Source organism: Mandrillus leucophaeus, unplaced genomic scaffold (genome assembly GCF_000951045.1).
Source record: "Mandrillus leucophaeus isolate KB7577 unplaced genomic scaffold, Mleu.le_1.0 Scaffold114, whole genome shotgun sequence".
NCBI lineage: Eukaryota > Metazoa > Chordata > Mammalia > Primates > Cercopithecidae > Mandrillus > Mandrillus leucophaeus.
In genome coordinates, this window is record NW_012099654.1 from 1,188,902 (window position 1) to 1,204,949 (window position 16,048).

Sequence of the window (16,048 nt, forward strand, 5' to 3'; positions counted from 1 at the left end):
GCTGATGACAGGGCCTAGGCAGGGTGGGCTACTGATGTTATTGGTCTGGTATGAGAACGGGGTGTGTACGTGTGCACTGGGAGATGAGGGCAGACAAATGTGAGGCTTCTGCTGTGGGCTTCACTGTGTGTTGCCCACTGTCTTTGGTGCTCTACTGATGACAAGTGCTCCTCACACTCCATGCCACTCTGCAAACCAACTGCAGGCAAACAAGCACCAATTCGTGGAAAGTCTGTATTTCAGAGTATTTTACAAATACAGATGTCTTACTTTCCAACAATTGTAATAAGAATACCTCATTTCTTGAAAGGTTTCTCTGCTACACACATTTCCTTAGGAAGATGACATTCATGTAAGAATGCTTTATAATTAGAATACCCACTGCAGGTAAACAAATGAATGTCTTTGAAAATATTCTGTTCCATAGACATTTATAAGCATTTACTGTACCATTCTGACTTACTTCTATGTGAATAGCGTCTTCACAGATGGTCAAAAGAATTTACCCCGGTTCTAGCTGGGTGCAGTGACTCACGCCTATAATCCCAGCACTTTGGGAGGCCAAGGCAGGTGGATCACTTGAGGCCAGGAGTTTGAGACCAACCTGGCCAACATGGTAAAACCCCATCTCTACTAAAAATATAAAAATTAGCTGAGTGTGGTGGCATATGCCTGTAATCCTAGCTACTTAGAGGAACAAGAATCACTGGAACCTGAGAGGCAGAAATTATACTGAGCCAAGATGACCACTGCCTGGGCGACAGAATGAGAATCTGTCTCAAAAAATAAATTTTCTTAAAGCCCATTTCTGTCAAAGAAATTGCAGGTTCTGATCTGAAGTAATCATTTTTTGTTCTTTATTGAATATCTAATTCTTAAGTCTATCAGTATTCTTTGCACAGCTTGATATTTATTTCTCCTAAGAAAATGTGCTGAGATGTGAGGTTGATGGGAAAGTACTTGATAAAAAGTGTGGCTTAAACCTGAAAGGTTCATTTTGAATGTTAATGATAGAGAGTGTTTCTTTCCATACCTGAATCACGTGGTCATCGCTTGTTATTTCTATGGCTTCATGACAGTGATCTAATGCTGTAAACACTGAATTACAGGCCCTGAAAGTTATAAAAGATTGAAGTTAGTTCTTCCATGAAAACCATTCACATTTCATCTGTTAATTTAACAAAGTAAACAGATACCAGGTTCATCAAATCTACGTACTTTTTGTTACTGCCATGGTCTGACTGCTGATGTCTCCCAAAAGTCCATATGTTGGAATCTAACATCCGATGTGATTGTATGAAGATGCAGAGCCTCTGGGAAGTGGCTAAGTCTGTGGGGCTTCGTCCTCATGAATGGGATTAGTGCCTTTATTAAAGAGGCTCCAGTGGGCTCCCTTGCACTTTCTGCCATGTGAGGGCATAGAGAGGGTCCTCTCTATGAGGAACAGGCCCTCACCAGACACAGAACCCGCTGGCACCTTGATCTTGGACTTCTCAACCTCCAGAACTGTGAGCAATACATTTCTGTTGCTTATTAATTACTCAGTTTAAGGTACAGTAATGCAACTCATAACGATGTTTCAACAATGGACTCAATATACAATGGTGGTCCTGTGAGATTATAATCCTAATTCCTATTGCCTAGTGGTGTTGTAGCAGACAGAACATCCTCACGTGTCTGTGATGATGTTGGTGTAAACAAGCTCACCGCACTATCAGCTGTATAAACATACAGCAATACAGTAATGATGTGCAGTACATAATGTTTGATAAGAGATGATTAGGATACTGGTTTATGTATTTACTATACTATTCATCATTGTTTTAGATAAAATACCCCTTCTACTACTAAGAAAAGTTAACTGTAAAGCAGCCTCAGGCAGGTCCTTCAGGAGGTATCACAGAAGATGGCATTGTTACCATAGAAGGTGACAGCTCCATGTGTGTTATTGCCCCTGAAGACCTTCCAGTGACACAAGATGTGGAGGGGGAAGTCAGTGATACTGATGATCCTGACCCTGTGTAGGCACTGGCCAAAGTTGTCTTATTTTTAACAAAAAAGTTTAAAAAGTTAAAAAAAAAAAGATTTAAAAATAGAAAAAAGCTGACAGAATAATGTCATAAAGAAACAAATTTTTTGTACAGCTGTGAAATGTGTTTGTGTTTTAAGCTAAATGTTCTTAAGAGTGAAAAAGTTTAAAAATATAAAGGTTTATAAAGTTAAAAAGTAGCAGTAAGCTAAGGCAAATTTACTATTGAAGAAAGGAAAATGTTTTAATGAATTTTGTGTAGCCTTAGAGCACAAAGCTGATAGTCTACAGTCATATATACATAATGCCCGGGGCCTTCGCCTTCCCTCTCCATTCACTCCCCAGCTCACCCAGAGCAACTCCCAATCCTGCAAGCTCCATTCATGCTAAGTGCCTTATACGAGTGTACCATTTTAAATCTTTCTATGCTGCATTTTTACTGTGCCTTTCTATGTTTAAATTCACAAATACCACTGTGTTAAAACTGTCTACAATATTCAGTACAGTAACATGCTCCACAGGTTTGTAACCTAGGAGCAACAGGCTAGACCATGTAGCCTAGATGTGTAGTAAGCTATACCATCTAGGTTTGTGTAAGTGCACTCTACAATGTTTGCATAATGACAAAATCGTCCAACGACACATCTCTCAGAACATACCCCCATCATTAAATGATGCATGACTATATTTCATTATTGCAATCCTAACAGACTAAGAGGGTTAACGATATGCTTTGAGGGGAAAAAAAGTCATCTTTCAAACTAAATGCATAAAGAATATTTGGAATCAGACTCTCATTTTCTTTGTTACAGTTTTAACCAATTTCCTAATCTAGAGCAACTCCAAATACAGTAAGCTATTTACTGTCCAACACAGCAAGCATGTAGCTAGAGCTCTGTTATTTATACTGACTGTTTAAAGAATCCCAACAAAAAGCTTTCTTACACATTGCAAAAAGAAAAAAAAAAACTGTTGATTTACTGGATTGATGTTTTTTCTTTAAAAGAAACACTCTGAAAAATGTTATTTTTTCCACTCATAAAGGCATTCTAACTTTGTCATCCTATTTTGATCTGTTTAGAAGGAAGAAGGCAGAAAGAACTGGGTGAAATCTGGCTCTGTATTTTTCCAATTATGCGACCTGAGGCAACTTTTTGTCTTCAGTGGCCCTCAGTTTCCTCATCCATAAAATGAGGATAATAATATGTATTTCACAGGTTTTTGTAAAGATCAAAACAGAGAGTTTATGTGAGGCATTTCTTGAAGTGCTTGGGACAATATGAGCATCCAACACACGATACCTGTTGTTATGTTTCAGATCACAGAGCAATACTTCTTTGTTCTTTAAGGCTTTCAAAAGGCTTTGGTTAAAAAAATGAATCATAGCCTATCTTTTCTCGTAAGTATACCTGAAATGTCAAACCAAGAACAGTATTCAATAATAGTGAGGTATGCGTACAGAGTGCAGTATTTTAGCCAACTGCAGGACGCCAATCCTATGGTTGCAGAAATGAAGATATCAGTGTGAGAGGGTAAGTAAAACAAGTAATCATGATACGGGTTAGCAGAGCAGAGGAGAATATCAACCTAACTCAACTGAAAAGGCTTACAGGTGCAGTAGTATATTTTCTTAGTTAAATTGCTCCAGTCTACCCAATTTGAACTGTATACTGTCTTAGTACCATCACTTGTAAATATGATAATTTAAAATAAGAAAAAAGAATAAAAGGGGGCTTTAAAACTGCTACCAAATTTGTCACTGCACTGCCTCATAAGAGACAAGCAAGAGCTAGTCTTATTAACAGTGTTTTCCAGGCACCTGGTCCAAAACTTGACAAAGCACCTTAGGGATTTCCTGGGCAACAGCTGTCTTTCAGAAGTCACTTGTGGAGAAACACACTCTATGTGGACTAATTTGTTAACTTTGAGAGCTGGATAATTAAGCTTTAATTAACACATTTTATCAAATGACAAATTCCTCTCTTGCTTAAGTATTTTCTCTATGTAAACAGGTTTCAGCTAAATATATAAACAGGTACTTCAGACTACTATCATTTTCATCAATTCAAGAGGTTGCCTTTATACATGATCTTAGATCCAATCTCCAAAATTTATTAAATATTCATTTTATGATTATCCACAAAGCATGAAATTTTCAATAAGTATAAAGCCCCATAAGACAAAGTAAATGCTTATCAACAGTTGAAATGAAAGAATATTGGTAGAAAGAGCACACTACTTCCCATCCCCGCCCCCCACGACAAACATGACCAGACTGCAATGTTTATTCAGGCTCTCAACCTCTTTGGTTGATGGTTCTATTTAAATAAACCTGCAGCAAAATGAGATAATCAATTTGAGTCATGTTTCTAGAGTTTTAGAACTTAATTGCTTGTATTAATTATTCATACTCTTCTGGCAGAAGAACCTTAGCTTTATTAATATCTGTTCTTGGGAACCATACAATTCTTTTGTCTCAGGTATCTTTATGTTTTATTCTTCAGGTTAAAAAGTTGGAAAACTAGAAAAAGGAAACACAAGGGAAAAGTAACCTAGGTGTGGAAACCCATGAAGTACAGGTAATGTCACCATTTTCCCCACACCTTCTTAAGAGCCCTTGAAGGTCCAGAGAGAAAAGGTAAATATTACAGAGGTCCAGGTATAAAGTCTATAAATAATGTAGTACTATGCTGAGTGGAAAGTGCACCAGACTGAAAAAGCAGGATGCCTGGATTCTACTCCACCACAGTCACCAACATGCTGAGTAGCTGTGAAGGTTCTCAGTGTTTTCCTCTGTCAGTCGGGGTGTTGGGTTACATTATCTCCTGTGTCTCTTCCAAAAGTGCTCTATCTAGACTCCACCAACACACACACACACACACACACGTGCGCGCACACACACACACACACACACTCTGCGGCTGCCTGGAACAAGGGTAGGACTGGGCAAGGTGGTGGCTTGTAGGGAAAAGATTCTGAACACAAGTCCACATCCCAGTAGGAGTCTGGGATGAGTTGGGAGCAGGGAGTGGAAGAGGTAAGAGGATCATGACTTAGCTACTTGTTAGCACTCATTACTGGGCAATAAAGCAATAGCGACTGGTTATTTTAAGCCTTCACAGCTCAGTTTCCACCCCTGTAACACAATAGCTATCACGCAGAGCTCATATGAGAATAGAGTGCTCTATAAATGTCTGTTAATACTGAGAGGTGTGGTGTTCCACAGAATACAGAGTTTTGTCCATCAAAAATTTTGATTCTTTCTAAAACTGAGGATTGCTACTGTCTTAAGATTTGGATTGAAATAAACATAATGACTTGGATGTAACTTCTAGACTGACTAATGAATCAAACAATAGCTGGTACTGCATTAGTATGTATCGATCAGCCCAAACTCCTGCTAAGTATCTAAATAATTATCTTTATTTTAGATAAAATAGATCTTTTCATGATAAAGAGGTGTAAGAACATCAGAAGAGATAGTCATCATTTAATTTAGATTATCCTAGACACTCTCCATTTCATAAATTCTTCTATTCAACAGAGTAATTAATCAAAGGCATACAGATATGTGATTTAGTTCTCATATCTTTAAAAGTTATTTTATATAATAGAATCTTAAAATTAGACTACATTTTCTATTTGATCACATCAGGTGATCCTTTTTGTTTCCTGGTTAAGTAAATATGGTCACTAGACATGGGACCCAGACGGAGGTGTCTACCTTCAACATTCACCATCATCCTGCAGTACAGACTGTCCTTGCAGAATGACAGTAATGCTACATATTTAGCTGCAGCTGGGGGCGGAATTGTAGGGGAAAGTATTATATAATTAGACTATAATTATTCTAGCATTGTATAATAAAGAGCCTCATTTTCCCAGTCTGCAACAAATGATAGAGTTGCTTGCCTGCCTTGGGGTGCAGGTATATGTGCTAGACGTCCCTAAGTGCCCTAAGGAGCTGGGGAGGGGCCATGGCATGGGTCACTGCCTCCATCTGCTGGGCCTAGATATAGTATACCTGGGAATATGCACATAAAATCACGCACATGTTCACACACACACCCAAAAGGGCGATAACTTGAATAAGGTTGAGGCAGAACCCACCAAAAAGCAACAGCTGAAGCTTGTGCAGAAGACAAGATAATCCATGTGCCAGGCAAACCTTCTTTCCTGGGGCCACTACCTTCCTGGGTCAGGTCCATTCACCAGTTTCACACTGATTTGTATTAAGAACTTGAGCCTTTTCATTATGACCTCAACAATGGGTCCAATGCCCCCAACCAGTTCTAGTAAGTGAGGGGTCAGAAGTATAGTACTTACATAATGGTAGGTACTTAGAAACTTGCAAAGTTCTGAATCTGATAAGATCTTAAAAAGTCTTTGGTGCCCTGGCTCTAAACAGATTTCATCAGTACAATAACCTGAAGGCTTTTCTTTATGCTCTTGTTGGCTGGGGATATTTACTTCAAATTTCCAGGCCTGCTTTTGCCCTGTTCATCATGGACAAGGTGCCCCTAACATTCCTGGGACAGCCCTCCAGTGCCCCATGTGCACTGCAGAATCTGTATTAGGGCATCTCCTGGCAACTCACATATGCCATCACATGTAATGTTGCCTAAAAAACCAGAAACTTATTTAAAATCAAATAATGGAATTGCCTATCAAAGCAATGAAGTGTTGCGCTGTTCATTTTTTATTGTGGGTAATACACAGCTGAAGAATTAAACCACAATAAAACCCCCCTCTTTCTAATTATATTTACTGTGTAAACATCTAAAATAAAAGTGCTGAGTCTTTTAACCTTCAATTAAAAACAGTAGAGATCACCAGGAATAATAACAATTAATCTACATTATTAAAAGGCATAAATTATGGAGTAAAGGCAACGTGGGTTTCTAGAAAAATTCTATGAAGTGCTCTGAAGCTAACATATACATAAAAATAAACCAAGGGATCTAGTTTACTTATACGTTCAAAAAGTCTTTGGCAATATTTCTTACCAAGGGCTGTTAAAAAATACCTGAATTCCCAAAATATCTGATTTCTCACTGGTTTGAGATTCTTTTTTTAATAGTTTTCTATCTAAGGAAGTGACTGTTTATCCCACACTTTATTTCTTAGAGCACTCTACCAACCAAAAAGTGACTCCCCTGACCAGGGTGCACCCCAGGGGAAACTGCTTCTCTAGGTTTATGTCAATTCATTTTGCCTCCCTGGGACAGAGGATAATTAAGTTTGAAAAGGGTTTTGTCATCTTTGAATGACAATAAGTAATCAAGATAAGGCATATAATCACTATAATAGGATGCTCTCCTACTTATTTTGTATTGAGCCTCAAACTATCCATGACTTCTCAGTCAGCCAGAGAGAGAAGCCATGCTACAGACTTTTCTGGCATCCCACAGCCTGAATTTCCTGGGGACTGGGCCCCGCAGTGGCCCATGGGTGGAGAAGAGCCTCCTCCTTTCCCTGCTCCCTGACTGAGAAGGGAGGAAAACATCAGGGTCCAAAAAGCCTGCCAGAGTGGAGCCTGAGCAAAACCAGGCAGGAGCTAGGACCCTGATATTCCTCAGAGGGTCCAGGAGCAGAACATCCCCCAGCCCAGCATTCTGGCCAGCAGCCAGACACCCAGAGAATCCCATCCCTGGAACTGAGCACCAGTGACAAGCCAGATCTTAAAACACTACATGCTTGTAAAGAGACTTAAAACTGGTTTCTTAAAGCTACTTCATGCATATTGAGGACACAAACAGACTTAATAAAATTGCTATTGTGGTTACTTAGCAATTATTATGGTTAGCATGATAAATATCGCCATTAGTTTACCCCTATGCGTAACAATCCAAGTAAAAATTTATAAATATTGAAAGTAGGATGTAGAAAATAATCCTCAAGGCTATTCCCAATCTCCATCTAATTGTGCAAAAATTAAACATTTTCCCAGGTTACAATTTTAAAATTCTGTAAATAGTGGAAAATACTGTCAAAAGAAGAAATGTTTCCAATTTATTTCTTTATATAACGGGCCTTCTGGCTAAGATACTGCTGTTGGCCAGCTGCCATTCATTGCCTGTTTAAAAGCTTCAAAATCCCTGGGATTCAGCTATGAACCCATGAACATCAGCCTGTTGACAGATAAGATTTTCTAAAGAATTGTTAACCTCATGTTACTGTCTCATTTTGCTACATACCGTAATTTGAACTGGGAGCGAACTTCCCCATGTTCTATTTGAATCAGTTCATTATAGCAAGCAATTATGCTGCTATTCTCCATAAATCTCTGAAAAGAAAGCAAAGACAATACATAAGACATATATAGTTACTTCTTTGAGAGCCAAACAGAGAAACTTAACAGTTGTTCCTACCCCCAGGTAACTCCGTTATATAAGACAATTAGTAAGTAAGATGAGATGAAACAGTTGTCAAGGTGTTCAAAGTGCTTGTTTAAATGTATGAGAAACAACAGCAAGTAATACTGTACACTTCACTTCCTTCATAACAAAGGTAGAATAAACTACATTATGAACACTCTAGGGCACAGAATGCCTGCCCAGCCATGTAAATTACTGAAACATTTTGCTTCATATTGCACTAATAGAATCATCTAAAACCCAGCACTCAGCATGTTCAGTGTGCAGCACATTATCAATGATCTCTTTGGAAGGGAGAGCCTACTCTTTACTTCCTTCCTAATTTTCTGAGTGCCTAATGCAGGGGAAAAGTTAAACACAGAATTCTCATATGATCCAGCAATTCCACTTCCAGGTATATACTCAAAGAACCGAAAACAAGTACTCAAATAAATACTTGCACATGTGTGTTCACAGCAGCATTATTCACCATAGCCAAAAGGCAGAAACTGCCCAAATGTTCAACATTTGAACAGATAAACAAATTGTGGTCTATACATACAATGGATTATTACTTGACCATAAAATGGGAATAAAATACTGATACATGCGACAACATGTATGAACCTGAAAAAAGTATTAAGTGAAAGAATCCAGACAGAAAAATTCACATATGGTATGATTCCATGTATATGAAATATCGAGAATAGGTCAATTGATTGAGTCAGAATGCAGACTGGTGGTTGCCAGGGCTGTGGGGAGGAGGAATAGGAGGGACTGCTTAATGGGAACACATTTGGGGATGATGAAAATGGCTTTTTTTGTTTGTTTTGCAAGAGGGTCTCTAGACAGAGGTGGTGATTGTACAATACTGTGTATGTGCTAAATGCCACTGAATTGTTCACTTTAAAATGGCTAATTTTAGTTTCATCTCAATGGGAAAAAAAGCTTTCCTGTATTTACAAATAAACGTAGTGAATGAATGAACAGATAGATAAGCAAATAATAATGCAGAAGAAAATGCAGCACACATTGTCCTTCATCAAAGACCCACAAAGCACCCATTTATGCTAGGTATGAGCTGCTCAAATCCCACGTTGAAAGAGGAGTAGGCCCTTTTTCACTTAATCCCAAAGTAATTTGGTTGACACTTCTCATATATGCTACATGATTCAGTGTAGGGTATATAGGAAACTGAGCACTTCTCTGACATGATCACGTCAATACCTAATGAGAAATAATGAAATCAGGAAAAAAAAAAAGCAAGTAAAAAATAGTAAGGGAAGAGATTTAAGGACAATTCTACTTAGGAAAGGGGAAATGTTTTGCATTTTAATTGATTAAAAAAAACACATCATGCAAGCCTTTCCAAGCATATGGCTGGCAAACTAAGTAGAAAGATAAGCAGAATTCCAAAGTATTCCAAACTACCAGTCACATTCTTTTGCTTCTCAGGTAGCTATATAGGTGGAGAAGGAGAATACTAGATCCTGCTGAAAGATGTGTTTCTTAGATTTCCTTCACCCAAGTTGGCCAGAGAAAAAAATCAATCCCTCTCCTCACTCCTTCCTTTCTCTCTCTCTTCTCTCTCTCCCTCTCCCCCCGCCATCCCCGCTCTCCCTCTCTCTCTCACACACCCCCCCAATATACACTGAAGTGGATGGCTCCACATATCTGGAGTGGTTGGCCCCTCTCTGGCTTTCCCTGGGCCTCTGGTCCTCCACTATTCTTACGTGGAAACTGGGAAGGGCTAAGGAAAGAGAGGAAGCCATAAACATACACAGAAGGGAAACACTTTCTCTTTGATTTACAGAGCAAAGTTAAACGTGGTTAGATTCCATTTGAGCTTTTAGATGGATAAAAGCTATATATCAGCCTATAACAGAACTCAGGGGGTTTTTAGCTGATGTTTTGTAAAAACATGAAAAAACCATGATAACACACGTTTGAAAATGCTGGCATAACATTGAAAGATATGTATGTATATCATGACGCTGTTTTGTAAATAATACACAGTCATTGCTATTTCTGCCTAGGAATAAATCTGAAAGGCTAGTGGCATAAATAATTTTAATTTTTAGCTTATCTGTATTCTCTATAACAAACATGGATTCGTTTTTGCAAAAAATGGAAAGAAAATGTTGGGATACACAAAGTTAGCAGGTTTGTTTACTACAGGATATCTCAGAGCATTTAAAATGCTAATGTGCAATGTTGCAAAAGTGCTCTGTGAATTCTCAGGTGTGGGAGGAGGGGCAACTGAGTTTTCACTGATTCCCTAAACTTATTTGACCATAGAAGCCTTTTTTCACGGACCACCTATTAATAGCTTTTGGTACAGTAGTGTTCTGTGGAGCACTAGCTTGGGAAATCTAACTTTAGTGGACCCAATATAGAGTTTGGAGTTAAACAACATGCATTTGCTTCTGGACTTTGTCATGAGTGTGAGCTCTGGCAAGTTTAGTTGTTTTGAGCCTGTTTCCTCCTCTGCAAAAATGGAGAAAATATCAAATCCCTCATATGTACAGGAGGATTAAGTAAATCACTGGGAACTGGGCCTGACAATAAATCGTAGCTCCCCACTTCCTACTCCACAGAAGGCCTCTCCACAGAGAACCGTGTCCCTACAGTTGTGCCCCCGGCATGCCTAGCACATTGCACAGAGGCAGAACTCCATAAACACTTGTTAAACTGAACAAACATTTTTGCAAATAGAAAAAGAGGCACATAAAGTTGATATAAAAACAGCTGTAACCGTCCTTTGCTAAGATGCTGGTTTCTAAAAGGCTCAGCGTGGACTGAGCATCTATATAGTTGGCTGCTTACACACAGCTCCAGAGCCTTCAAGGGGAGTTGTTGTGGGATATGTGATGGCACAATTTGTTCCTAGATCCCCACTCAGGGACCGCAGACTGAAGCACCAGCCAATTAGCTAGCAACCCAGGGGTGAGTTAAAGCAGATGATCTAATACAATCAAAACAGCTTGGCGATGGGAAACAACCTCACGGAAGGCAAGGATAACTGGCATATTTGAAAAGGTGCTTGGGCAGAGAGTTGTGAAAGACAGGATTTTACCCAAAAAAGGAGAACCACCACCTGAAGATCAGTCTCAGCCGATGGTGTGCCACAGTAACGCCAGGAGAGCTGTTGGAGGTGCAGCGCGCTTCTCCTGGAATGAGCCTGAGCTACTGGGGGCACCCTGACCTAACCAGCAAATGGCCTCTATCAGGGTCAGCACTGAAGAACACCAGGTGGTCTCTGACAGCTACTGCCGTTAATGCCCCTTCGCCAAAGGCTTATTCACTGAGGCTGACTGCAAAACACAGTAACACGTCTGGATAGTGGGAAGTGAAGCCTTCCAGAGCACCACGGACAGGTTATAAAATGTGTAAGAAGGAAACAATGGAACTTTGGTTAAATGTTCTCAATAGCATTTGCACCCAAAGAGCGCCAGTTATTTCTCCTAACTGTGAGCAGATGTGCAACCTCAGCCTTCCAGACAAGAGGCCATCGCTTCAAATGGCAGCAATTCTAAACCAGTTTGAGGGAGCATCACTGAACTAAAGGTAGAATTCCAAAAGGACACTCAACAGCATGTACATGGGTCCCTAATTGATAAAACTCACAGTGTGTCATCGCCATTCTCCAATCATCCCCCAGGTAATGAGGAAAATCTACGTCCTCACACTCCATGAGGTCCCAACTCAGACTTGAAAAGGACAACATTGGAATGGGGTGAAGTTGGGGGGTCAATATTTCACAGAAGTTCCATGAAGCCTGTGAATAATTTTAGAGCTATTTCTTAGAAAATGAGTAAAGAAAATCTGTCTCAACCACATGGCTTCTTTGCTGAGTTTTCTTTTGCAACTCTTCATTCCAAAACTCAGAAGCATTGTCTCATGCATTCTCATTAAGATATAGCACCTAAGAATAGCTTTCAGAACCAAACGCCAACCTTTGCGAGAAGAGATAACAGACAAGAGGAAAAAGTGTTAGGAGCGTGAAAAATATTGCTAGCTGGAAACATTCATTTCGATCACACATCGTGAGCCACTAGACTACCTTGAATCTTCTCTACAGCACTGTGACTTCCACACTGAAGCATACCAAAGCACAAAACAACTGCATCACAAAGGTAGTTTTTGCTTCTCTGTGGTCTACAACTAAGAGGAATATATATATTTTTAAGCCCGGAGTAGCAAAGTACCATTACTTAAAGCACACAGAGGATTTTCATAATTCACAAGGCACAGGCAGTACCCTATTTTTTAAAGACTATATCACTCCATCTACTTGGGATTCAGATTACTCTCTTTTTTTTTTTTTTTTTTTGAGACAGAGTTTCGCTGTTGTTGCCCAGGCTGAAGTGCAATGGCGCCATCTCGGCTCACCGCAACCTCCACCTCCCGGGTTCAAGCAATTCTCCTGCCTCAGCCTCCCGAATAGCTGGGATTATAGGCATGCGCCACCACGCCAGGCTAATTTTGTATTTTTAGTGGAGATGGGGTTTCTCCATGTTAGTCAGGCTGGTCTCGAATTCCCGACCTCAGGTGATCTGCCTGCCTTGGTCTCCCAAAGTGCTGGGATTACAGGCGTGAGCCACTGTGCCCAGCCGGGATTCAGATTACTCTTACCAAAAGATTTTGAGATATTGGGTATGCCTAATCACTTAGTTTGTTGGTAAGTCTCTTTGGAGTAACCAATCTCAATCTTCAAGTTGAACATCAGTGTTGTTCATGATGCTTATAGTTTAAGCCAGGAGGTCACAGGATGCTATAGGATTACTTGTGTTTAGATGATCAGCAAAAGCTATATAAGTAAACCATGGTCTTCTATCCTATTATTCTCCTAAGGGAAGCCTTTTATTCGTTACATAGGAGTAATATATATATTTGTTATTTTAAAAAATTAAAATATGAAGTAAGGTCTTCTACAATTTCTCTATAAGGACTTGTTTTCTTTTAATATTAGGGAATATAGTTCTTTTAAACATTCATGTTTTGATGATCTTTTTCCTCCTCCCTTTCTTTCCTTTCTTCTAAGTCCATTCCATCAGTTCCTTTCCATTTGCATGAACACAGCCTTGCCTCCAATCTAATTTCTACCCTGAGATGCAGGGTGAGCTTGGTTATTTAGTTTGTTAGTGAGTTTCCTTGGAGAAATTCTTAATCTTCAAGTGGAATCTCAGTGTTATTTGTGCAGTTTATCACTCAAAGAATTTTTCTTTGCTGATGTTAATGGTTTCAACCAGGAGTTTACAGGGTGCTACAGTCATCATGGGCCTGTCCCTAGGGTATAAACTCTGGCCAGCCCTGATGAACAGTCTTGGGTGCCAATTTGGTGGATATATCCATATATAATCACACATACATCTAATCGAATTGACTGTACTGATTTAAATAAGATTACTTTGGGACGACAGAATTTTAATCTGATATAATAAGATGGGTTTTTATGTCATTGTATATCTATTGCTAAGATATATGGAGAAAACCCAGACAGCAAAAAAGGCAAAGAGCTCGACTGGCAGCTGCTCGTTACTCTCCCATGAGAACACAGTTTCTTCCTTTCCCCAACAGTCCTGGGGCTTCATTTCCTTAACAGTTCTCCGTGGCGGCTTCGCCTTCCTGTTATGGGAGTCAGGGGTTAAGGTACCCGCACCTGAGAGAGATGCTGGACATCTTGTACATACCCTGTTGAAGCCTGCATGGAGAAGAGGAAGGACTGACGCCTCTTCATGGTCATCCGATCTGCAGCAAAGCAGAAAATGTGGTCACTCAGCAGATATAAACCAGGATTCCTCACACTGAAACATGGAGAGAGAGCAATGAGGCCACACAGCGTTAGCTCCAAGAGTGGCTTCCTGACGAGCACGTGCCCACGGGGCACACCTGCCTTCAAGGATACAGACCCCACATCTACCTTCCAGATGCAAAAAGAACAAAAACAGTAGAGAAAGCTCCAGCAGCGTACCTGGAGGTACCACCCTCAGTATACATGAGTGGCCCTTTCCAATTCAGCTGCCCTTTGGGGTTGAGCCACGTGTATGGGAGCAGTCCCATAAAGGGATGTTAGGTGCACTGTTCATTCTGAGACCATTGTCCCCAAACCATCTGGAAGTATGACTCCCACACCAAAACCGAGCTGGGTCCAACTCTCAACATGAGGAAGATAGTCAGCAGTCCAGGCTGTAGGACCCCCAAGCCAAATGGGAGAGAAGTATCAGCAGGAACACACAGTTAGAAGGGAAGGAGAGAAAACAAAAATGGATAATTGCCACTCATTTCACAAGAGGGTTTGCTATAGTGAGCCTACCGCTGAGTCTCAGGACTTCAGTTTGAGTACAAGGTGGGATATGGATTGCCTTGTCATGAAGACATGCCATCGCTGGGCTCCCTATCACCAAAATAGAGAAACAGGGTCTGAGACAGCCAGCAAGTAACATGGGGGACATACCCTAAGAACCAGGGAAGAAAAATGGAATAAAAGGGATTGGGTGGAAACGCAGATAGCAAACAGGAACAGAAGTCCCAGTGCTGACTTGTGGCATTACCCATAGTTGATTCCTGCCCTAAGGGAAAAGCTATTTTACCCACTTTGTTTTTCTTCTGGAACTCCAAGTTCTATCTTCTCTGACTGTTAAGAAGGCCACAAAACGGTTCCAAGGGTATTAATAATGTTTTATTTCTTAAGCTGGTGACATAGACATACACATTCATTTTATTACCACTCTCTCTATATGAAATATTTTACAATAAAACCAGGAAAAGTCGGTGACAATCATAACAAATAAGCCATAGTCAACCATTATTTTGTCAAGGACTAGCAAACCTTTTTGCCATATGAGTTGGAAAAACAAGAGTGTTTTGTTCTTGGACCCGTGTAACAAGCCAGGCTTGGGAAAAATGCTGTGTGGCCTTGAACATTTCTGGTATTGATGTCCAAGCCTCTATAACCTCATTCAGATCTCTGAGTGTCCAGAAGATAAATGTGAAAAGGAGAGTTGAAGGAGGCTCATCTTATGTCTCAGTTCCCCTCATTCATTCCCTGTGGAATCTTAATCTCCCACCAGGATGGAGAGGTGTAACGAACCAGTGAGGACAATGTCTTTACTTTCTCTGGACCACATCCCGTGGTGGGTATCAAACAAAGTGAGAAGACAGAGCTCCTAGGAAGACACTCAAGGAGTAGCAGGTAAGTAGGAGTCTTCAGTAAGGGTATGACTTTGAAGCCATGATTTCCTGCTGTATTCACATGGCTTTGGAATGAGGCATTTCAAGTCCCCTGGGCCAGACTTTCCTGGCCTTTGTCACAGAATTTGTGCCAAATGCCATAATGAGGCCAAGTCCAACAGGTCCTAGGCCCTAATGAAGTTCTTATTCTCTCCGAAGCTAAATACAGCCATTAAAAGACTACAACAGGCCGGGCGTGGTGGTTCACACCTGTAATCCCAGCACTTTGGGAGGCCAAGGCCAGCAGATCACGAGGTCAGGGGATCGAGACCATCCTGGCTAACATGGTGAAACCCCATCTCTACTAAAAATACAAAAAATTAGCCGGGCGTGGTGACGGGCACCTGTAGTCCCAGCTACTCGGGAGGCTGAGGCAGGAGAATGGCGTGAACCCAGTAGGACCCCCAAGCCAAATGGGAGAGAAGTATCA

The 16,048-nt window shown here is 40.4% G+C and overlaps 1 protein-coding gene across 2 annotated transcripts in view; it reads right to left on the reverse strand.

Moving 5' to 3' along the window:
- PDE8B (phosphodiesterase 8B) overlaps positions 1-16,048 on the reverse strand; it is a 243,906-nt gene that overhangs the window by 82,696 nt on the left and 145,162 nt on the right. For both annotated transcript variants that reach the window (XM_011996259.1, XM_011996265.1), the window contains 3 exons: positions 14,079-14,136; positions 8,227-8,315; positions 1,034-1,112 (listed from right to left, as the gene is read on the reverse strand). In XM_011996259.1, coding sequence (XP_011851649.1) covers positions 1,034-1,112; positions 8,227-8,315; positions 14,079-14,136 — 226 coding nt within the window. The remainder of the gene's footprint in view (positions 1-1,033; positions 1,113-8,226; positions 8,316-14,078; positions 14,137-16,048) is intronic.